The sequence below is a fragment of the Uloborus diversus genome, chromosome 5, assembly GCF_026930045.1.
Source record: "Uloborus diversus isolate 005 chromosome 5, Udiv.v.3.1, whole genome shotgun sequence".
In the NCBI taxonomy this organism is placed as follows: Eukaryota; Metazoa; Arthropoda; class Arachnida; order Araneae; family Uloboridae; genus Uloborus; species Uloborus diversus.
In genome coordinates, this window is record NC_072735.1 from 109,279,697 (window position 1) to 109,304,980 (window position 25,284).

The window sequence follows — 25,284 nt, forward strand, 5'->3', positions numbered from 1 at the left end:
TTTTGAATTTTTGGTCCGGTATTGCAATCTCTACGTACGAGGAATGGTAAGAAAATATTAAACAATGGAATAAAACAAGTAAGAAATGCTGGGACTTTTGACAATCAGCTGGGCTCTAAACAAAGTTAATAGCGATTTAACTGAGACAGAAGCAAATAACAAGAAAATCATATACGAAGCACACAATGTAAATTACTGATATACTTACTCTTCTGCCTGGGAATATATGGAAATCTTTCACCAACATATTTCTTAGGACTTTCGGATTACCAACTGATAAACATGGAGTGGTTCCTTCATAATAACTGAAAATAGATTGAGTGTGAATCAACGCATTTCAAGTGTAATTAATTTATTCAAGCCACTTATTTTTTTAATGTTGATACCTGGAAAAATAGGGAAATTCTTGGCTATAAAAAGTTTACTCAACGTAAGGGCGTAAGTTTGGGCTATGGAAAACGTTAATTATAGATTGTCAAAATTAGTCGTAGAATAAATCATGTTCATTTTTGGTAAGAATGTTGGTTTCATACTGCTTTCCAACCCAAAGCCAAAGTTTCTCCCTGCTCAAGTTGAATTTGTGCTAAAGAACTTGGTTCATGAAAACATGATGCAGAAAACAGTTAATGTAATTTTTGCTTTTAATGTTTTTACTGTAATGGAATTTTCTTTCAAGAAGCGTAGGCATACATATTGACTCACCCGTGTATTGATCCTAAAGTCTTATATCTTTCAAAATCTACTTCAAAGAGTGGCTGAAAAGAAATTAAAACGTTATGAAAAAATAAAAATAAATAATTCAATAAGTATTTTAAAAATGAAAGAATTCTAATGCGAAATTTCACTACAGCATAACGTAGAACAAACTCAAAGATTTGATTTTACACCATTTTCATAGGAATAAATACATTCTTTTTCCTTGGGTAGTGGGGTTCAAACTCAATTCGAAATTTTTTAAAACGATTTCAAAATGTGCCTTTCCTTTTTTTTTTTTTTTTTGCTTTAAAACTTATTATTACTGTTTCATTCTTTTTTCCTTTTTTTTTAATGAAATTATTATTATTGACGATTTGAACAAACTCAGTACTATACCATTCAGATTTTGAATGCCTAACGCTAACAAAAACATCAAAAAATTTTTAATTCAAAAGTGCCAAACTCCATATTTTACAAATTTTTTAAGTGTGAAAAATATGAATGTAAGAAGTACAACTTCGAATGCGCGTACATGAGTACACGCATCACGAGGGGGCCAATTCTCCCCCTCCTTGAGCTGAGATGCTAGAACTTTCCCTCGGCATATTTCCGATACTAAAGTCCCAAAAACGTAATTTTCGACGATCTTCAATAAAATAACAAAAACGAGGGCTCTCCTTTGAAGTTGTAGTCGTAGAAGCGCAATTGTAGTACATCTCTTAACACTTTAAGTGGTAGGGATTGGAATTATTTTGTACAAGAAGTTTTTCGAAGTTCCAAAAACTCGGTTTTATTCGATCTTTTAGATGATATTTTACGAGGAAAGTTTTTTAAATTGAAGACAAAAAAAAAAAAAAAAAAACCACAGAAAAAAAAAAAAAACAATCATAGGACCCTCTTGATGATTTTTTAAGGTGAGGGATAGGGTTCAGTACACTCCTCCGGAATTTTTTAGAAAGGGAAGTTCAAAAAAAAAAGTAATAATTAAATAATAATAATAATAATAAATAAGTTTTTATAATAATTTTAAATTACCTTTCGTGCTTTTTGGGGACAGAAGCTTGGGAATTTATAAAAGAGTAAGTATCTGAAGTCAGCCGCCCCCTCCTTGAATATTTTCTGGATCCGTCCTTGTATTAGTGTCATTAAAGTGGAACCCCCTCATTTAAATTACCTATTGCAACAAAAACCAATATAATATACGAATAAAATCGAATTTTCTAGATCATATAGATATGATGAGAAATGTGTTGGTAAAACCCTTCCCGAAAGTCTCTGGTTAAGGTCCTGTATGGCACATATAAATTGTGACCTCTCTCAATTTAAAGCTTCAAAAGTATTAGTATTTTTTTAATGATTTTAAAGGGATGATTATATTTTGCATATTTACTACAAATTTCTTGAGCTTGTATCAGAAAGACAAACACTTTTGTCATTAGTAAACATATTAAACATTTCAGTACAAATTGCAATGAAAATTGATGGCACAATTTCAGTTAGTGTTTTATAGAGAAATTCTAATTAATACTTTTAAAAGCAAAAATTATACACAAACTATATTTTTAAAAATTCAACTAACCTTCTTAGTGTTTTTTAAAACTGTTCCAAAGAAAGGCGCGGGTTCAACTTCAGGTATTCCTTTTTCTTTCCAATAACTTGGCTTTTTGGTAAATACTCTAAAACATATTTTTCAATTAACAAACACAAATATTCAGATAAAACTTAGAATAGTTCTTGCTAATAAATTATATAGACTTTTTCATGCAACAAAATTTGAAAATAATGCTGCCGAGACGTTTCTAAAATCTATACATTAATGCAGTTAAATTGACTGTGGATTTTTCTGCAAATTAAATAATGTAGGTTTGCAAAAAAAAAAACTTGCGTACTGCCTTTCTTCCAAAGGCAAATTTGAGTCTCCTTCTAGGCGTTTACACTACATAACTGTACATCAAATAATGCATCAAGGTTTTTTTTTTTCTCGGGTAAACTCAAAAAAATAACATTAATAGTCAGACCACAACGTTTTAAAGTAATTGACTTCATCAGGGGAGTGATTTACGCTGTGTTCGTAAGGAATGCTGGACAAGTTGAAAATAGTTGAGGAAATTTGTTTTGAACATTGCAGTATATAAAGAAAAGACAATGCATTTATCTTAAAACTTGCATTGAAAAACGATTTTTAATTTGTGACAGTAAATTTGTACCTTCGGGAAAAAAAATTGTAAAATTTTCACTGCGCTTCATACATGAGACAAAGTGAAGAATAAATTATTTTTCTCATGAAATATTGAACATATTTTTTATCAAATGAGTTAATAAATAAAAAAATGAATAAATCAATAAAAAACGTAACAATAAATGATTAAATAAATAACTTAGATATTTAATGCATTTGAAACTCAAAATGAGGGAGTAAAACAGTGAATGAATAAGAAAATAATTGAATGAATTAATTAATAAGTGAGTCATTAAATGAAGTGCTGTAAATGAGTGAATGCGTAAGTGATTTAATAAATGAATTTTAGTAACCAAAAAAGTAAACAAAGAAGTAAACAAAATAAACGGTTTATCTTTGCCCCGATTGCACTTGAAACATTGTATTGAACATTCAAAATCAAAAAATGTCTTGTGTCAGCTAAATAAGTTCTGCACTGGAGATCAGTAGGGCTCAGTTAATATTTAAAATGATGATTACAAAAATTCATAACTTTAATAATTATCACAGTAATTATTTCTGATAAATCTCAAAATATAACAACACGTGTATCAAACTTTGAAAATGACTTGCATTATATTTATTTATCAAATGCCTGGACTAAGACAATCAGGTTATTAGGTAACAAGCTCTTCTTTACAGTATTATACTTCCAATTCTCAAGTGTTGAGCATATGTCCAGATGAGCAAGAATTGTTCAGAATCACACAAAGCACATAATGGTGAAACACTCAAATTAAAACGAAACAAATGAACACAAAGGCAGTCGTGTCGAATCTGAACACAACTACTTGTATCCCTATACACCTTGATCTTTAGAGCAGTTTATTTATTTATCCATTTATTTCTTTATTTTTTGACTGGAATCAACTATACGTTTAAGAACATACAGGGTTTGTCCGGAAAGTAATGAGCCTTATTTTATTGTGACGCGACCGTACACCGCTTGGAAGTGGTGGGGGGAACCCTAAGCTTTCCAGCGAGCCATGCCTCAGTCGCCTCCGAGCTCTGAAACGGTGAGGACGTCATTTTAAGGAGACCTCTGTTTCGCGCCCTTGTCATACTAAAAATGGAAAGAACGATTGAACAACGCTACGCGATAAAATTTTGTGTCAAAGTGAACAAAACTGCCAAGGAAACCTTCGATATGCTTCAGGAGGGTTACGGGGAGGCTTGCATGTCCTATTCGCAGGCAAAAAAGTGGCACAAAGCTTTCAAAGAGGGTCGTGAGGATGTCACCGACGAGGCCCGGTCTGGACGCCCTTCAACCTCGAAAACGGACAACAATGTGAGTTGTGTGCGCGAATTGTTGAACTCAGACCGCCGAATGAGTGTTCGTTTGTTGTCAGACTCGTTGAACTTGCCGAAAACAATTGTCCATGAGATTGTGTCGGAAGAATTGGGCATGCGAAAGATTTGCGCAAAACTTGTGCCCAAAGTTTTGACCGATGCTCAAAAAACGCATCGCTTGGAAGTCTCCAAGGAGATGAAAAAATGTGTAGGGACAACCCTAATTTTTTGGACAACGTCATCACTGGAGATGAGTCATGTCTTTTTTTTTGTTTCCCAAACTGAAACGAGAGTTGAAGGGGAAACATTGGGACACCGTGGAAACCATCCAGTCTACTACGACGTCACTTCTAAAGAGCTTATCGGTCGAGGACTTCCAGGGAGCCTTCAATTCATGGAAATCGCGCTGGCAAAAGTGTATCGACGCAGAAGGGTCGTACTTTGAAGATTTTTAAGTATTTGTAAGAATCTGATCATTAAAAGTATTTTTTTAAAAATGAGGCTCATTACTTTCCGGACAAACCCTGTAGCTAAAATATTGAAAGATAGGTGGCGCTGCAAAAATGAAAATGCTTTATATACTATTTCACTTTGCCCAGCTCTATTCCATTTATCTACATTCCCCAACTTACTGCTTAAAATTTCTGTCTTTTACATTGTACTTCCCATTAAACTAATTAATAAGTTTTACCCCACAATCCATACTTATTATGGTAATAGCAGGGGTCTATCCAGAAATTTTCACAGGAACCTTTTTTTTTTTTTTTTTTTTTTTTTTTTTGCAGTTTAGAGAAACCTTTTGAGGAAAAATAATTTTGTGAAAAATCAAATTATTTGCAAAACTTCCATATTTATACATATAGTAATCAAAATCTGTCAGGGCCGCATTCAAGGGGAAGGTTTCTAACGTTCAAAACCATTCCAAAATCTTTCAAATTAATTTCAAAATATGCTTTTTATCTTTTTTTTTTTTTTTGCTGAAAGCATTATTAATTGTATTTATTTATTTATTTATTTTTTTCAATTTCATTTGAAAAGTGAAATTTTTATTATTGAAAAACAGTACAAATTCAGTGCTATATCCGCAGTATTTATTTTATTCTTTGCCGTTATTGCGAATACCATATCTTACGAAACAATACAGCGTTTTCTTTCGGATTTTAAAAACCTGATGCTATCAAAAATATCGAAATTCTTTGAATTTAAAAGAGAACTATTCATATTTTGCATATTTTAATTACTGTCAAAAAATATGACTTTCAAAGTATTACTTCCGATTCACGTGTATAAGTACATGCTTTGTTTCTTTTGAGAAAGAAATTCTTCTAAAAATGCAGAGTACAAAAGACAGTTATGTAGCGTACGTAACTTTATTTTTCATCATTAAATAGATACGTCATCTTCATCTGATTTGAATAACTTATTGTAACAAAAATCAATAGAATATATAAATGAAATCAAATTTAATTTATCACTCAGATTTCACGAGAAATATGTTTGGTAAAACCCTCTCTGAAACAAAAGTCTGGTTACGATTCTGATATCTGTTTACAATAGAGCTGTTTCCTTTAGTCAAAAGTACTACTTTTAGTCACTGAAATTGACAAAACAAAAAGAAAAAAAAAAGAGTCACAAAAAAACTTTTATTTTTCCAACAGTTATTTTTTATTTATTTTATTTTATTTATTTATTTTTTTGAATGTCCGATTTTGGAAATAAAGCGTGGTCATTATGACGTCACAAGTCATGTACTTTGGCACGCTACTCCATTGGCACTCTAAATGTTTACCCTTTGCTGTCCACCGCGTTGCCAGGACATGATATTTTGTGCTGTGTGCTAATGGCATCAGTGAATGGCATTTCATCACTTGTGATGCCATGTGCAGAAGCGAAAAAATGAATTTCAATCTGCGCACCGATCAAAACAATAGTTTAAAAATATTAAACTTTGTCAAATTGTTTAAAAAATGGTTAAATCCCATGTTTTTAAGCATGTTTTTTCAGAAAAAAACCTTTTAAAATTTCAAAAACAGCTCAATTGAACATTGAAACTTACAGTACTGCAATGCTAATATTCACATTTCTTTTGCAGCTATTAACAATATTAAGATTAAATAATGAAAAGAAATAAAGAAAACGTCTTACTTGTAAAAGTAGGCAACTATTAAAGTTCCTATAACAATCGCGAGAGCATTAAATGCATTTATGTAATCCATTATTTCCATTTCGAACGTTCAAACTAATGCTCTAATCAAGAGTTGTTTCCACTATACTTTGCCGGATAAAAGGCTTGAAGTTTAAATAAGAAAAGTTTCCGCTTTTCAGAACGTTGTGTAATCTTTGACATTGCCCATTATTTTGAGCATGTCTCTGTCTGCATTATCTTCATTATCTCTTTCACAATATTATCCCAAGGACAAAGTCTATCTTTTTCTGTTGTGGCTATCTGTGATGCTGTTTTGCATTGTAAAAATCCATTTGAATATTTTTATCTTTTGGGTTAAGATAAATTATTCATTTAAAATTTTTATTTTTAGAACAAATATGCTTGCATGTCTGATGGATATATATATATATATAAGCTTTCATCTTCTCGAGTCTTGTCTTCCAAAAAACTGAAAGTAAGACCACACTTAACTGTTAAAAATGATTAAAAAATACAACATTATAAAAACATTTTTATGTGATCAGGGAGCATAAATAACATTATGTCAATTCTCAATAGTTTTGATTTGATTGTATCAATTTCATGCTACAGTTATTCTGATGATAACTCCAACTATTTTTAATCGTGTCAGAAGTTTTCAATCCAATTTTCCAATTTATTAAAATTAGAGAAAAGAAAATTGATTTCTATTTTGTTGTCTTGAATTGCACTCACACGGATAAATCAGAAAAAAAAAAGAAAGTTAAATAAATATGTAGATACATTTTCAGCAACTTTTCTAGCTTCCTGTATTTAATGATTTAGAAACACAAAATTGCGTACCAATGCTAAATGTTTTTAAACAATCAGCTTTTTTTTTCAAACAAGCTAATTTGCAAAATAATTACCTCACAAAATTTATTTTGAAGGTAAAACCTAGAAAATTTAGTTTTGTTGAAATTGTTTTTTTTTATTTATTTATTTATTTTTTTTAAATTATTGGCGTGGATCTTTTTCGTTTGTATAAGTCCAAAAAGAGGAGAAGAACTAACAATTTTGATATGACGTGTACTTGAATGTGGAGCAAAGTGCAATGGTAGATTATTTCCTGTTTGCAGCGCCACCTATCCAGCAATATTTAACTATGTTCTTGCACATCTAGTTGATTCCTGTCATAAAATAAACGGCTTTAAAGATCAAGGTAAACAATAATAAAAGTCCAAAATTTGATACACATATTGTAAAATTTTGTTGTTTATTCAAAAGTAATTTTTGTTATCACAAAAAAATAAAAGTTTTTGAAATTAACATTTTAAACATCAATTAGAATCTACTGTGTCCAGTGCAGTGCTTATTTAATTAATGCCGGGTATGTTTTGATTTTGAATGTTTAATACGATTGAGCAGGTGCACGCGATGTGAAGCGATATGTTTATGCATTCATTCATTTATTGAGTCACCTAAGTATTCATTCATTCATTCATTCATTAACTCATTTACAGTCCTTCAGTTATTAATTCCCATATTTATTCATTAATTTTCTTGTTTTGTGTTGTGCATTCGCTATTTTATTCTCTCATTTTTTCTCATATATTAATTAATTAGTTTACTTATTTATTCATTTGTTGTTCCCTTATTTATTCACTCAATCATTTGTTCGTTAACTTATTCATTCATATGCGGAAGTGAGAAGCAAAGGGATGTAAGTGGGCATTTTCAAGTTTTGAGTAAAACGCGTTTAAAGATTACGTCCTGGGTAGGCTTTCCTTGCAAATTTTTCTAAATCATGCTGTATCACAGAACCTAATACTGCAGTGCTAAGCACAGATGTGGAATCTGCACATTATATCAAAATTGAGTTATTGTCACCAGGTGGTCGTTAATGATTTAATTTACCTAAATGTCAAGTTTTTTTGGCGATTTGTGAAAGCGAAATATTAAAAAAAGCTTTAAGAAAAAAGTCGTAACTGCACAGTTTGCGGAGTTTGCAAAGGCAATTTGAACGTAAGTGACAAATACTAAGCCTTTAAAGTGGTATCTGCGCAGTTACCACTTTTTTCCTTAGTAATTTGTACATACGACTTTTATACCTTAGTAAAGCAGCATATTTAATAATGTAGCAGTTTATTGTAACACAGAATATTAAAATTAGTTTACCGTTGAATAGTTGATACAGGTTGATAATAAAAACTAATACAACTTTGCATAATTGTTAAAGTAAATATTCAAGCTTTTTCGATTTAAATGTTTATTTAAAATACAAATTCTAAAAATGAAATGCATGTAAAATATTCATATCTAATTCTTTCATACAAAAAAAAAACGCATTTCATTCTACGGCGAGTAATATTTTTATTAAGTATCGTCTGCTGTCAAAATTATCTTCATGCGCGGTAAAAATGAATCTAGAAAATAAAACATTATAAAAAAGAACATTCTTTGAATATAAAAAAACGAAAATTGTTATGGATTACAGTTTTAACTGTCTGGAGTTTTGAAAATGGTATCTTTTTAGAAGGTAGATTCTGTTAGATTTGTATTAACAAAATAAAGCGAAACAGCTAAGTCTAAAGAAAGCAGATGTTTTCAGTATTATTTAATGATACATTGAGCACGTTTTACTAAGCTATTTTTGTCCTATCTGTGCAGATACCCCTAAAAATGCATAGTAATTGTCACTTACGGTGAAAATAGCTTAGTATATGAAAAGGTTTTGAAAAGAAAATTTGTCGTAACTACATTTATTAATTTTAAATTAAGATTTTTACAAAAATACTCTCTTGCGGTTTTTAGATAAGTTATTTACGAAACAACTACCGCAAGTTGAGCATTTAATTAAGTCATAAATTAAAGAAACGAGTTGTAAAATTTTAATCATCAATTTCTCATTTTGAGCTCCACTGCAGATACCACATCTGTGCTTAGCACGGCAGAATAGGGCTACTGGTACTATCTCTTGCCCCAAGACAGAGGAGAGTTTTACCTACCATTTGTGCTGGTTATCTCCAAATTTTTCGTTTTGCCCCTTTGCTTTTCTCTACCTCATATGATGAAAAGTATATTTTGTAACCAAATAGAAAATATTTCATTTGAAAAATGATTCATTTTTGACTTTGCCCCATACATTGGCAAAGTATCCTCCCCGTTCCTTTTTTTTTCCAAAAATTTCCACTTCTTGTTTTCGTTAAATGTCGCCAAGATGATTGACATTTGGTGACTTTTTTTTTGAATAAAGGAAAAAAAAATACTTTTAGATATTTCCAGTGTTTTCTCAGTCGAGAGCATAAATAAATCTTCTCCCAGCTTCAGGAGATAGTTTTCAGTTAGAGGCTGTCCATAAATGATGTCACACCTTTTTTCGATACATTTAAGCTCCATCCCCACTTTTGTCAGAAAGTGCCACACTTCACCTCAACCCTCCCGTCATCACACGCTACATTGCGTTGTTACACAAGCGTAAACATATCGTTACTAAATCTTTTTATTTCAACCAAAATGTGTGATGCTATTCCGCCCCCTTCCTTCCCCTTTCTCACAAAACCACAAATTCGCGAACGCTTTCAAAGAGTAACATCATTTGAGGCAGTGAGAAGCAAAGGGATGTAAGTGACAAAATTAAAAATTTGGAGATAACCAGTACATATGGTAGGTGAACCTCTCTTCCTCTTTGGGGCAATAAATAATTGTACTAGTATCCCTAGTAGGTGTTGCTGTACAGCATGAATTAGAAACAAATTTTAATGAATGCCTACCTAGGATCTGAACTTTAAACGCGATTAACTCGAAACTTTAAATAGTTCACTTACATCCCTTTGCCTCTCACTGCCTCATTGTTGGACGACTCCTTAGCCTGCTTGCTGTTTAGTTCTGTTTCGAAGATTCACTTCTTTGATTTTGCCATGGCCTTTGTTTGCATTTTGAAAGTAGGTCACCTTTTGTGTTTATGGTGCTGAATGAGTTTTGCTGAATTGGCGGACGACCTAACAACTAAATGAACGTTATTTGTAAATACAATTCTGTGAATCAAAGCCAGACTAACGTCAGTCACATTACCACTACTTTGCAGGAGGGCATAAAAACGATTGACTGGTGCAAAAGAATTTTGGGACGAGCGCTCTTTTAAGTCTGGGAAATAATATTAAGGTTTTTTTTTTTTTAATGATGTGCGTTCATATATTCCAATGCGGAATTGGATTCTGCACACAATGCGGAAATATCCCGAAAATCACCATTTTTGAACTACAGCTAGTCAGGGGGAGAAACAGACTACCATTTTGGGGGGTCGTGTTAAAAAATGACCCCCCCCCCCAGAATAAACCTACGGTTTTGGGAACAATTTTTTTTTTTTTTTTTTTTTTTTTTTAATGATGAGGTGTCAGTAAAAAACACGAAATCAGAGAAGAAATTTCAAAAATTTACTTCCAAAAATAATTTCCTTAATAAATTGAAAAAACAACTGAAAATGTTTGCTTTTTATTCATGCAGTGATTAAACACAATGTGGCTAGATAGTATTGTGGACGGTTTTTTTTTTTGGGGGGGGGGGGAGTCATAACCCTTTCCTTTTTTTCGCCAATGATCCCAGTCTGACCCTGAGGTACATAATTGCAGTTTCTTTTTGAATCGTTTGACAAGAACATCTGAAATAAAAGCAGATTCGTAACAACTTGAATAAATTTTGTAGGAACTCCATTTTGACATTCTTGTGGCATTTGGTTATTTAGTCTTTATTTAAATGAATGTCTTTCCGCAGTTGCAGTTTTCTTTTAATATGGATGTTATTTCAACTTATGTAAAAGAACAATGAAAATGCTAAGATTGTATTTTCTCGGATTTCATTTTTAGCTTCTAAACAAACACCACAGAATAAAATTTACTAGAAATAAATTCATCTATTTTCCGCATAAAAAAGTTTGCAATGAAATTAATTGCTATTAACGTTTCTTGAAAGTTTTGAAGAATTACTCAAATTTTGTTTATCTTATGTTTCACTTTCTTGCTGTTTTCGCAAGATAACGATAATTCTATTAATGGAAAACAGGCAAAGAAAGGGAAAGGTAGCAAATAAAATAATATTAATATAATTTAATTTGAAATAGAGAGTTGTTGATAGAGGAATATTATACCTATGGATTGTACATCGTCAAAAGTTCTTCAAAGATTATGTATGTTAAACTAAGAATCAGTTTCTTGAATTAATGTTCCTTTCGTTTTTTGCAACTATCATTTTAGTTTGTATCAATGTTTATACTTAAGATGTTTCGCAATCATGTTTTCGTTTCTTGTCTTTACTAATAATAAAGCTGAAAGTCCCTCTGTTTGTCAGGATCTCTGTGACGCGCATAGCGCCTAGACCGTTCGGCCGATTTTCATGAAATTTGGCACAAAGATAGTTTGTAGCATGGGAGTGTGCAACTCGAAGCGATATTTCAAAAACTCGATGTGGTTCTTTTTCTATTCCAATTTTAAGAACAAAATAATCTTAAGATGGACGAGTAAATTATGAAATTATCATAACGTGGAAACGTAACATCGGCACAAGCCAATTTACGAGAAAATTCAGCTTACATTATTTGTAAATACACAGGCGAACCAAAAGACCTTTTAATTTTCTATTACGGGCAAAGCCGTGCGGGTACCACTAGTTATGAAGAATTGTGCAGCATAGGTAAAAAATGTTTTCAAATTTTTTTTCTTTTTCGCCCGTTGCATAAGAGGAGTTCCGTAATTTCTTTCGGATTTTGGAAGGGGTTCGCAAGGGGAAAAGGACGAGGAACCACAGGTCCAAGTAAATTCTGTAAAAGTTGTTTTTCCGCCATCAGTGAGTTAATGCAAAGAAACCAACCTTTCGCCATTGCAAACACAACTTGAATGATTATCTCGTATTGGGCAAGTAATGCACATCTCATTCTATTGCACCTTATTTTAACTTTTTTCTATATCTAATATATAGAGGAAAGTATTGGATTCGGGCACATTTTTGAATTTCGATGGATTTTAACGTTTTGAGGTGTGCTGAGTCCATTTCGACCATTTTTGAAAAATGTCTGTCTGTCTCTGTGTATGTGTGTGTGTCACGTATGTGTGTGACCAGTTTTTTTTTTGCGGTCGCTCTATAGTAAAAACTACCGTATGAAATCGAACGAAATTTGGACCACATATGTGCTCCTATGTGAACTTGTGCCCAGTGTTTTTTGGCGCGAATTCCTCCAAGGGGGGGTGGAGCAATGGGACATTTTTTTAAGTTATGCGTGCTTGCTATTCCTCAGGTAGTAACTGGCGGAATCAAACAAAATTTGGTCCATATATTGCCCCTAACAGGAACAGGTGCTGAATCAATTTTCGTGTCAATAGCTTAAACAGGGGTTGAGCTATAGAATTTTTTTGTTGTCAATTGTGACTGCTGTATCTCAAGAAATAATGAACGGAATGAAGCAAAAATTTATTGATAAGTAGCTCTTAGAGGGTATAAGAGCTGATTTTATTTTGGTGTCAACAGCTGAAAAGGGGGGTGGCGCAATCGAACGTTCTTTTTTTTTCCATTGTGATTGCCATATCTCAAGAAATGAAATTTGATATAAATGTGAATCCATATGTAAACAGATTCAATTTTGGCTCCAATCGCGCCAAGAGGTGCTGATTTTTTCTGAGCAATCACGATTGCTTATTGCTTTTATTTTACCGTCCTTGATATCCGGTTCCTTTTTCAGAATGGACCAGGGGCCTCTGCAGTACCGCCGTCCACCGGAGGACTGAGCTGCTCCTCTGATTCTAGCCTCCACTAGCAGCACTGTCCACCGGAATCCCCTCCTCGTAGGGTGTGGCGTCCATGTCCTGCATACACACACTTAGACATACACACACGTCTACACACAAACAAGTCCTTACATACATTCACACGTAACCGCCCAGGAGGATGGGCAGGCTTGGGAGGACATGAGCCGTTTCTAGAAACAATAGCCTCCAATGAGTAGGGTCCTGTCGCAACTTGTGATTGCGAAAAACATAATTCGAATTCAAAGTGTTAGAATTCAAATTAGATACACACACACACACACACACACACACACACACATATATATATATATATATATATATATATATATTAGGGTGGTCCTTATTTTTGAAGTTGTTGATATTTTACGCGACGCCCCCTCAATTTGTTCCATTATACAAATAAATGATCCCTGCAAAATTTTAAGTCAATCCATGAATATTAACACGTGCCCCTAGGATCCCCTTTTTTGAGTTTCGAAGAAAAAATTGCGGATTTTCTCATTTTTATGTGAAAATAATTCTATCGTTCTATATTTAAAGTAATTTCGAACCTCAATAGGTGCTGCTACTTCCAGACCGACCATTCTCTCACCTTCATTCTGTAAAATTTAACATGTTACAGAGGGTACATGTACACCAATGGCCTTGGGTCAAGCGTACCGCTCTTCTGCGCTTGTTCGAACCAAGTAGCAGGGGAACGTTTCTTTCCACCAAGATGGACACAAGGAATTTTATAGGCCATTAATGAATGGCCTAGGCCATTAATGAATGATCTTTGACAGCAACAAATCGCCTCTTCCAGGCTTTGGGGGTGTTGATTTACAAAATTCCCCGTGTATGTAATAGGTGTGGCAAATAGAGTCGCAAGGTTTCAATGCTATAAATATAAGTAATTGCAATTATATTTTAATTCGCTGTTCTTTAGTTATAAGCATACATAAATGCTGATACAATTTTTAATTTTTAAAATATAAATTTCGAAAAATCCTCGATTACTCCTAACATAAAAATATACTGTATTTTCCATAGCTAAAATATAAATTTAAAAAAAATATCCAGATCAGAACAATGTAGAAATCTATCCTTTAAATTAATTTTCTTCTACTTTAGTACATAGTCCTTTATTATCATCAAATTCTTACGATTCACAAGATTTAGAAACCGAAATGGATATCTATCCTAAACTGTTGATCTTTTGTTTTCAACAGCTAGTTTACCTCAATGCAAAAAAGCTTGACAACTATTGATATCTGCTCGCCTTTCATCACTGTTAGACAAATGCCATATTAGGGATAAAGATGTTGTTCATTTATTTACAGCCTATATAGATGGAGTAAATTTGAATCCAAATGACTTAGTGATAAATGGCACATTCCTTAAGAGAGCAAAAGAAAATCTTCGAGAGGTAAAATTAAATTTCATGAATTTAAATTTGGATTTTGTAGTTATTCACGGGGATACAAAGCTACATCCAGATGTAACTGGAAAAAGAACGCCGCCAGTATTATCGTGATAGCTTCAGGTCCTAATATTGAACAGCTACTCGAAATGCCTTAGATATTTCTTCAGTTGCTTATGATATATGATAGCTCTTTATTACTAACTGTTCTAGCTGTAGTGCTTGATACAACGACTTGCAATACCAATGAATTGTGCATGCAATTTTTTAAAGCAAAAACTGAACGATGATATATTACATTAGGATTGCCATCACCATGCACTTGAAATCGTACTGCAGAGTGTCCCTAAAGAAATTCTTGCCTTTCTTAGTTCTAGATCAGATGTTCAAATATTTAAGCGCTTCAAAATTTTGTGGAAAGATCTCCATCATCAAAACGTATAACATTTCAATCCAGTACACATACCACTTAAATTCTAAAAGACGAAGTTGATGACATATTATTTATTGTTTGTAAAAAGCAGAATTGAGTAAGATTACATATAATTCTCATAGCTTGTAATAATATTTCCTGGTTAATTTCCTCCTACAGGGATATGTTTTCGGCAACTTGGAGCTTATCTCTGAGTCACATAGGTGACAAAAGGAATTTTTGTTTGAAAATTTTTACATTAGGAAACAATTAAAATTGACCTTACATGAAAAGAAAGCCCTTCAATGTTGTTTTACAAAGTTGTTTTACAATTAAATGCTGTATGAAGATATCTTTTTTCGCAGCAACCCAATCGAGGCTCCTTTGAATAATATAATATGTCTGAAAAACTATCAGCGTACAAAATGACGACAAACATGCAGCAGAAGGAGTGATTGGAAAATTTATAAATCACTTATGGTATTTAGGAGATAAACTAGTAGCTTTGTCCGTATTGGATGAAGGAATTAACTTTGAAGATAGGAAAACACTAGTCCAAAAAATGCTTGTGATAAGGAAGACGTGTCTGATGACTGTTTAACAAATTTTAGATAACTGTAGATGATTTAGAATACTTTCTTGGTAAAGATCTTCCTCTTCATAGAATCAATTACGAGTCAATAAAAACTGTTTGATAAGTTACAAATACTAAAAGATTTTTTTCTATTTGATCCTGATTCACAGCAAAATGAAGGAAACTCTTTAAAAGAAAGAAAGATCGTTAAAATACTGAAAATTGTGAATGATACAGCTGAAAGAGGAGCACAATTAATCGAAGAATTTCGCAACTAATTTAATGAATATGAGTCACAAAACAATTTATTTTACAGACCGTCCAAGACTATCGGAAAGAAATACACACTGTAGAGATACATTGAGAAAAGCGGCGTACGAATAAGGAAAGTTTCTAAAGCATTATTTCATTCTTATTCAACGTAAAATCTTTAGATGATATAAAGTAATTATAAAGAGTAATTTTAGTGCTACCTCACTGTAAAAATATTTTGCAAACCTAGGAGAAACGATGTACTGAGTCTGAAGTAAAATTTCGAAGATTTGTGGGAAAATTATCAAAAGTGTTAAAGTGTAACGGCCTAGGGGCACGCGTTATTATTGATCGATCGAGTTCAAATTTTGCACACGTTACTTTTTATTATAGTGTCACAAAACTAGGGGGCGTCACTTGTTGAATTCCAAAATTTTTTTTTCCCATATAAATAAGGACCACCCTAATATATATATATATATATATATATATACATTTTATTTTTTTTTTGAGCAATCACGGTTGCTCATTGTTCTCATTTGACAGTCCTTGATATTGTGGTTACTTTCCAGCTTGGACCAGGGGCCTCTGCAGCACCACCGTCCACCGGCGGTGGCGCGGCGCGGCCCCTCTGGTCCTGAGCAGTCCCCCGGAATCCACTTCGGCTGGGTGGTGGCGTCCATATCCTACACACGCATGCTCATACACACTCGCCTACGCGCGCGTGCCTTTACACACATACACATGCCTACGTACACACACGTAAACCTACACACACACACACAACTATACACACGTAACCACCCAGGAGGAGGGATGTGGGGGGGGGGGGGGTTAGGGAGCCATTTTGTAATTTTGTTTTTGTTGGGAAATATTGCTTCCTCGTCAAGCGTAGGGAGGGATCAGAATTATAAGAAAGATTCAGAAGAAAATTTCGTGAGATGGCCAGAACATACTAATTTGATATAGTTTGGCTTAAAAAAGAAAGAGAATTACATTTTTGAAAAAAAAAAAAAGTAAATTTACATTAATCGAGTACAAATTAGTGAACTTATGACAGAAGTGTTTCGGGGTTACTAGGAACCTCTTTCTCAATGGAGAAAACATTCTGAGTATAGTATGCTATACAGCAGTGACTGCTGCTTAACTTAGGGAGATTGCATGCTGTATCGTTGTGACAAAGTTTATGCATTAGCTAGGGAAGTTTTTGCTGAATTACATTAATGTTATCAGACATAGTCTAGCTTATTTCCTCTATTCCTCTTAAAACAAGGCTGAAATTACTTGCCCGAATAAATGCGTGCTTTTTAGTTCTACTTTCAGTCTTCTCCGAAGGTGTTCATTGGGAATAAAGTCAAGTGCCCATTTGCGTAATTTTTTATTCCTATTTTTCTTTTCTTTCTTTCTTTCTTTTTTTGTTTGTTTGTGTGTGTGTGTGTTTTTTTTTTTTTTTTTTTTTGAGTTGCAGTTCCTTTGAAAGTTCAATGAAGGTAAAACTTCAGCATAACTTGAAAGTAGTGAAACATAAGCGTTGTCATGCCAGTTGGTTGGAGCACAGAAAAAAAAGGAATCACCAAATCCAGTGTCATTTTTGTAATATTGATGGTATTTGGTGAGATGTTCGCAGAAGTACGTGTTTAAGTATTGTCAAAACTTCTATCGAAAATATTTTATATTTCATTTCGCAACACCGCAAGATTGAACTTCACTCTTCAAAAACGCTATTTCTGCTCATTTTAATAGGATAATGAATGAGTTAATAGCAAACTAAATTACAAAATACATTAAATTTCAGTTCACAGTAATATTAATTTTATTTTATTATTCTTTAAAAGTTTTAGAAATATACATTAATAGTTTGCCATTATTAACACATGCTATGGTTTTCTCGGTTTATCTTCCGAAAAAAGACATTTTAATACTTTTTATTTATTTTCTAAAGTATACTTATTTTTTTCATTATTATTCGGCAACGGGAGAAAAGAAAATCGGAGGCACTTTATTTTACCTGGAATAAAGAGCATACAAACGATTTTTTTTTTTAAAGCGAGTTTCTTTTTTTTTTATTATTATTTTTTATGGGAAAAAAATATTTTTGATGCGTTGTTCAAAGGAGCTACTGTTTTTTTTTTTTGTTCGTTTGTTTATTTTTTTATGTATCTCTTTCATCAGATGAGCGAGGCACATTTTGTTTTCAGAAATCAACTTAAAACATTAGAAAGGTATGTTTGACATTCTTTGCAGTCTTAGCTAATTTAGAGAATATTGAATGGACTAGAAAATCCCCCGTCAAGGTATGACAGGTGAAAATTGCTTCTACATGCGAACGAAGCAATTGCCTGTTTGGTGATATTTTGATAGTTGACGTTTTAACCCTAACTCCAGTAGATTAACCCTAAACTCCAGTAGCTAGCGTTCATTGTTGACCACTTTTTCGTTTCTTCACTCTCCTAAAATTACATGCTTATCAGTAAAACAGTTAAGTTACGGGATCCTGTTCAGCCTTGTCAAGATAAAACATTTCCCTGCATGTCAAACATTGCCAGAAAATATTATCTAATTATCATGCTATGGCGCGAGTTTCATCGTTGGTTTCGTCAGGAGCATTCCTCTATCATTGAATTGGCTATTATATGTATGAGGATACTAGAAAGTATGTGTTGATATACGGGAAAGTAGGCTCGTTTTGTTCTTGACGGAACTTCTTGTTTTTAAAACATAAATTTTTAGAAGCATTACATCTTATAAGCATGCATGAGTACACACAGCAATTTTTTTCTCTTTTATTGTCATCATTCTTAAAAACATCAAAAGGAAACGTTCAATGACTTTTTTTCATATATATATATATATATATATATATATATATATATATATATATATTTAATATGGCTCTTCGAGCTGTAATTCTTACTTGCAAAACATATTTATTAAGAGATAATTTCCCAGCTTTCAAGGAATATAAAGGACTATTGTACTTGTAACAAGATTGTCGCATTTGAAATGCAAAATAAAAGACAAAAGACGAAAATGCTCATCTAAAATAATTTAAACTCTAGCTTTAGAAGTTAAATCAATAGGAGTTTATTAACAAAATAAAAAAATATGAACAAATATATTACAATAATCACACAAATACAGTAAGATGAAAAATGAACACCAAATAGATGGGTTGAAAATTGAAAGACCGTTAATAATTTAGACATTCAAAATTAGAATATTTGTGTCAGTCCATTGCACAACATTTGAAAGGCATGATGCTCATCACAGCGTTTAGAGGAATGGTGGTTCATGAACCTATTCCATCCAGTTGTTAAGTTTGTCGTTTTTCTAAATACAACATCACTTCTTTAGGCTGAAGAAGGCCATTGCCGATGTAGTAATCCAGCGGTACCTAAAATAATATAAATTCGCTAAAATTGTAAATTTTTGTTTATATTTAATGAACTTTTAAGAAAACTTCTATAAAATAAGGAATAATGTTAAATGTCAAAAACCAGTTTTACTTTTTTTGTTTGTTTTTGTTTTTAAATAGTCTATAAACTTTTCATATTCCCCCGAAAAATAAATTAATAAATAAAAACAAATATATGGAGAAAAAAAGCTTTCAAAAATGTATCTGAACTGATAGTTTGAACGGGGGAAAGTCTCCGATTATTTTTATAATTTTGTTAAGTTTCAAAAGTCCATTATCCACAGTTCCATGTTTGCTTGGGTTCAGTCTTGAAATTAACTTGTTTACTTAACTAACAATAAACTTTAAAATTGATGTTATTCATTTTGTTTATGGCATCTATTAAAAAACGTGTCTCACCAACCGATTCTCCCAAGACAGAGCAAGACTAATAAAAGCATAATTTAAAAGAGAGAAAGAGAGAAATAATGTCTTGCATTCAAAAGTTTAAGCAGCCATATGAAGTACACGATTTCACCCTAAGTTTTTTCAAAAACTGAAAACTGATTTTAAATTTTATATTAACATTGCACTTAACAAGCAAAACCTACTTGATGTTCTGCCTACTTGAATTAGAAATTAGTGAGTCAAACAATAGCAGTTGTGTTCCGCGGACGGTAGACTCTCTGTTAGCTTCATAACTCGGGGATTGAAATTGAGCAAAAAAGAAAATCAGAAAAATGCTTAGCCTAATGTTGTCTGATTCAATGATTTTGAGTATCGACGAATTGCTTAGTATCCTCACTTGACCGAAGTTGATTTGGTCTGATTTTTCTGACTAGTATGACGTCGATAATAATTCTAGCTCGTTGTTTTTAATATTTATTTAGAGATTAATTTTCGTCGTCATGGTTACAAATCGTCTAGTTCATTCATGGCTTAACTCAAGCAGATTTTACATTAAAAAGCGTTGTTTTTTGCGCACAACTATGTTTTTCAGGAAAAATACCAAGAACTTAATCGCAAAACTTCATCTAAATACACAATTTCCAGGTAACTAATTACCACTATTGAAAATTGATAAGAAATTAAAGTACCATAACGGTATAGGCTGTAAATATAATCATTATAGTAAGTGCAAATTGGCCATAATAACCATGACATCTTTATTACCGCATCCTAATTACCATTCCTTTTCTTATGGATATGCCTAGTTTCACCTAATCTAGAAAATTACCATTCATAACATGACAAGAAGCGAATTTTTTCTCCCTTTTCTTTCCATTACATTAGCAGAAACAAGAAATAGAACGAGTAGAGTCCTATTGCGATTCGTGATTGCGAAAAACATAGTTTGAATTCAAAACGTTAAAATTCAAACGAATACCATTTTTTGAAATTTCGTTAAGTGATATCAATGGCTAAATATAATACCTTCGTTTCTGGTCCTCTCTTGAATCTAAATTTGGTTAAGATATGAGCCAAGCAAACTTTCACTTCCATCAAAGCAAACCGCATGCCAATGCAATTTCGGGGACCAGCACCAAAGGGCAGAAAAGTGTATTGATCACGTTTTGCTTTTATTTCAGCATTGAACCTAGAATAAAATAATGAAATTTTACCTTTTTTATATCGGAATTATCGTTCTGTGATAGTGGAAAATGCTGTTTTTAAATGCTATCTAAAAGTAAAGTTATAAAATTCTGCAAAGTAAGGGGATAAATAAATAAATGAAAAGAAATAAAGAAGTAAAATTAATAACATACAAAATAAAACAGTAATGCAGGAAAACATTAAAATGGGTCAGCTTTACAGGCTTTACCTTCAAAAATGCATTGCGAAGGGCCCCAAACCTGTAAATCCTTCTGTCATAAGAAACCACTTTAGAAATAGATACCTGTCTGGATCGAATTTCTCTGGATCAGGAAAATAAGCTTCATCCCTGTGAATGGCATAAGTAGGAATGGTGATGATCGTGTCCTTGGAAATGGTAAATCCAGCCTCTTCGACTCGGTAATCTTGATCTGCCAACCTTTCCAGCCTGCATGTAAGAACAACCAGCATGTTAATAATCAATAATCGTAAATTAAAAAAAAATGCATAGTAAATATTGAACTTATGTTTGATGAAAATTTTATACCTTCTCCAGTTGTGACACAAACTCGGAGGAAATAAACTGAACAAATGTGCGAAGATGATAGTTTGTGACATTATTTAGCAATGAAAATCATAAAAAAGAGGAATGAAAACTTCGATTAGTGAGCCATGAAAATTGAAAAAGAGAGGAATGAAAATTTCTCGATAATTCATGAATGAAAATCATAAAAAAGGAGTGAAAATTTCGATTAGTTCTGTACTGTCCTTAAAATTTCAAGTAACATAGAAAGTGAAATGTTTCATTTAAAATACAATCATTCACAACTACAGGCAATCTTTTCAAAAAAAGAAAATAAATTTACCTCTGTGTTGAAACTAATTAACAAACCAACGTTGGAATAGCAAAAACTGCTTTATTTTAAATGCAAAAATGCTTTTTTAATCAAAATAACAATCTAGTCTTCAAAACAAAAAAGAACTTACCTCACAGCTGGAGGAAACAATCTCATGGATTCGGAAATGACATTATCTAAATACTTCAAGTTCTGAACACCTTCATACGTTAGTTCACCCTAGAAATATATTTGCACAAACGTGAATATCTACTGCGAACTTTTGTCCTTACATCATTAATAGTTTTTACTGAGATTGCACAATACATTATGATGTTTATGCATAACATGCTGTATTATAATGAGAGGTTTAGGGATTTGGCTTTAGTCTCTTACGACTAAAGGCGCAGACTGAAACCTGGCTCCAGTCGGTGGATTTTCAAGATGCAAAAAATCGACTGCGTCTATGTCGCATGATTATCGGAATGTAAAAGATCCCCCGAGTACTCGTTTGGCTTGGAGTGCTCTTGGCAAAATTTAACTTCTAGTGCACTTTCGCATTAAAGAGAGTGCTCGTGTCCCCCTCTACTGGAAAAATTTTCGTGGCATCCGCCGATAGTAACGCGACATGAAAGAATGGATGCTGTATCGAGAATCGCACTAGGTCTGCAAAAAGTTGTGCCTCTAATGCAACCCTATTAGAAAGAAGATGTTGTATTATAATGCAACAATTACGGTAAAAAAATTCAAAATTCTCAATAGGAATAGGACAAACAATAAGTTCAGCAGATATACATGGTGTCCGAAAAATCCTTGACACATTTAAAAAAATCATAGAAAAGCAATAAATTGTCGTATGAATATACAGTTTGGCCCATAATACTTTACAAGTTCAAGAGGGTTTTTTTTTTAAATGACATCATTAAAAAAAAATGTAATAATAAAAGATCTAGTGCTATACTCTCCGGGTAACGAAATACGTTTCGTACTTAGTATTTTACACACAAAAAAGGTTGACATTGCTGTGCATAGTTAAGCATTCAATAATTCTGAAGTTACTGTTTGTAAGCTATTTTTGAGGTTGTTGAAAGTGCTCTTCATACATTGCTAAACATAGCAATGTATGAAGAGCAAAAAAAAAAAAAAAAAAAAGAACTATGAAAAATATCTAAACGGCAGTAGTATTTATTATTAAATATTTATAACTAAATATTTATCATCACATTTTTTTTATGATGCCATAAAAAAAACTCTTGAACTTGTAAATTATTATGGGGCAAACTTCAAATCCATAAGACAATTTATTGATTTTCTATGATTTTTTTAAATGTGTCAAGGACTTTTCGGACACCCTGTATAATGAAATAACTTTGATGGGTCATGGGTATATCACTTAATTCTTCAGAGCAAGAGCCAATTGAGGCATGATGCATGTTAGAAAATACCAGATGGACATGAAATTCATTTTTTTAGTTTCTTCCGCGTTGAATGGGGAAAAGATACAGAAAAAAATATTTGCTTAAAAATAGCATTTTCGTAGAAAGTAAATACTTTTAACCATAATTTAGCGAAATTATGTACTTGCTAAAAATTTCAAGCCCGTTATGTCAAGATTATTGTGTACGCAAACTTACATTCGCAGCTTTAACGGCTTCATCTATTTCATCAATCAGCCTCTTTTGAATGTCTTCATGTAGGGCCAGCATGTAGCTGGTGAAAGATAAAGTGGAAGCGGTGGTGTCGTATCCAGCGAGGAAGAAGATGCAGCATTGTGCCACGAGTTCATTCAAACTCAAAGCTGAAATGAAAGTTTTAGCTCAAAGTTAAAAAAGTTGACCACTTAATAAAGTTAAATAATACAAAGTTCGGCATTTTACGACCTATGATCTTCTTAAGTTACGTGGTTATCACATGATTGAGCAAAATCTTGAACAGTGCCAGAATAAATGACCTCGGCAAAATTAATTCCAAGTGCAGTTTCACATCGAAGAAAACTCAGATGCCTCCATCTGGTTAGAAACTGGGCATCACAATTAACTGTGCCATTGACATCCGCGCCTCAATGGGTGGCACATGAAAGACTAAATGCCTTACTGGGGCATCGCAATAGGTCTGCAAAAAGGCTAAATAGGCAAACACAGCCCCATAGGAAAGAAAAAAATGATCCATTTGCCACGAGCAGGCCCGTCATTTCGAATTTTTCCGGAGGGGGGGGGGGGCGAGGGTATATGTTCAATGTCAATCATTTAAAAAACAGCAAGAATCACGCCCACTTACATGGAGATACATTAATTTCCCAAATCCAGGAGGTCAATTGCACCCCAAAGATTTCCGAAATGACGGGCCTGCCTACGAGTGCATTAATCAACGCAAGTGGTAACAAAATTTCCGGCACCGATTTTCGGTGAAAAGAAATGATATTATGATTATGGATCAAAACCCCTTCCAAGAAAAGCATCGCTAAAAAATTTGATTAGTACTTATTACTAAGAAGGACTATTGCCCCATTTGATGGATGTTTTGTTATACATATAAGCTCATTTATTCACACTGAGAAAAAGCTCCCTTTTACCCCAAAATATGAGTCAGAAATTTATTGATTTTTTTTGTCATTTTAAATCGTTGTTTTAAAGTCTTCATAGTTCCATTTTCATGCTGTTTGAATAGTCTGGAATAAAATGCTTTAAAAGAAAGATTGCGAGTTTTATGATTACCAAAATAAAAAAAAGACAAAAAAAAATTGTTTTTTTAGATTTTGTTTAAAAGATAAAATTTGTACAGTTATTAGTAGTTAGTTATATTATTAATCTGCAATTTAAAAAAACTTTTCCAGTGAAGAACTTAACAAAGTATTTAAAGGAGTTAAGGCTTGAAAAATAAACCTTCATTATGGAAAAACGCTTAAAATCCTTTTTTTTTTCTTTCTGAAAAGGAAAATTAGTTTTAGTGTTCTTTTGGTATGCTTTGAGAAAACTTAAAGCTTTGCTTTCAACCAGGAAAAAAAAAAACCCAAATTTGATCGAAATGTTCAAAATTATTTAAAATAATCAAATTTTAAGACTTATGTTATTATCTAACTAAATAATACCACATGTAAAAATCAATCACTCTTAGCTGGAATGATACTTACATTTTTTGGAGTTAGTACTTTTAAACATTTGGTCGCTTTTGTCATCACTTGTGTAGTTGCTGAGAATGTCATTTCCTTTGTCCGCTGGTTCAGATGTGTCTTCTTCCACTTCTTTAGCAGTATCCATCAGTAATTGCAAAAAGTCGTTTCTAGTCTATTTAAAAGGTAAAAAAAAAGGAAAGAAGAGGATAAATAAATAAAGAAATCACATAAATAAAGCATTTTTTATACAAACATAATATCGTGCTAAAAATATTAGTTTTTTTTTACTTCCTTTTACAAAAAAGAAAGTATTGTATTCGGAAAAAAATTTTCACTCAAAAATCGACCTTAATTTCCATTTTGCTCACCCCCGAACGAATGTTGAGTTGTTTTTTTTTTTTCGACTCGACCACACGTGGATAAGTGCCTAAGAACATATAGACACGCGAACTATCCATTTTGACGATTCCCGAGTTAATTGCAACGAGTTTTCTCGTGACGTCTGTATGTGCGTATGTGCGGATGTGCGTATATATGTCGAATAACTCAAGAACGGTATGTCGGAGAAAGTTGAAATTTGGTACGT

At 32.7% G+C, this 25,284-nt stretch overlaps 1 protein-coding gene across 1 annotated transcript in view; it reads right to left on the bottom strand.

Moving 5' to 3' along the window:
- Positions 1–25,284, bottom strand: part of LOC129223072 (uncharacterized) — a 64,669-nt gene that overhangs the window by 16,372 nt on the left and 23,013 nt on the right. Inside the window, exons 9-18 of the mRNA XM_054857638.1 lie at positions 24,717–24,870; positions 23,221–23,384; positions 21,738–21,826; positions 21,055–21,198; positions 20,592–20,754; positions 19,080–19,157; positions 6,350–6,429; positions 2,276–2,372; positions 703–755; positions 209–305 (exon numbers count right to left, since the gene is read on the bottom strand). Coding sequence (XP_054713613.1) covers positions 209–305; positions 703–755; positions 2,276–2,372; positions 6,350–6,429; positions 19,080–19,157; positions 20,592–20,754; positions 21,055–21,198; positions 21,738–21,826; positions 23,221–23,384; positions 24,717–24,870 — 1,119 coding nt within the window. The remainder of the gene's footprint in view (positions 1–208; positions 306–702; positions 756–2,275; positions 2,373–6,349; positions 6,430–19,079; positions 19,158–20,591; positions 20,755–21,054; positions 21,199–21,737; positions 21,827–23,220; positions 23,385–24,716; positions 24,871–25,284) is intronic.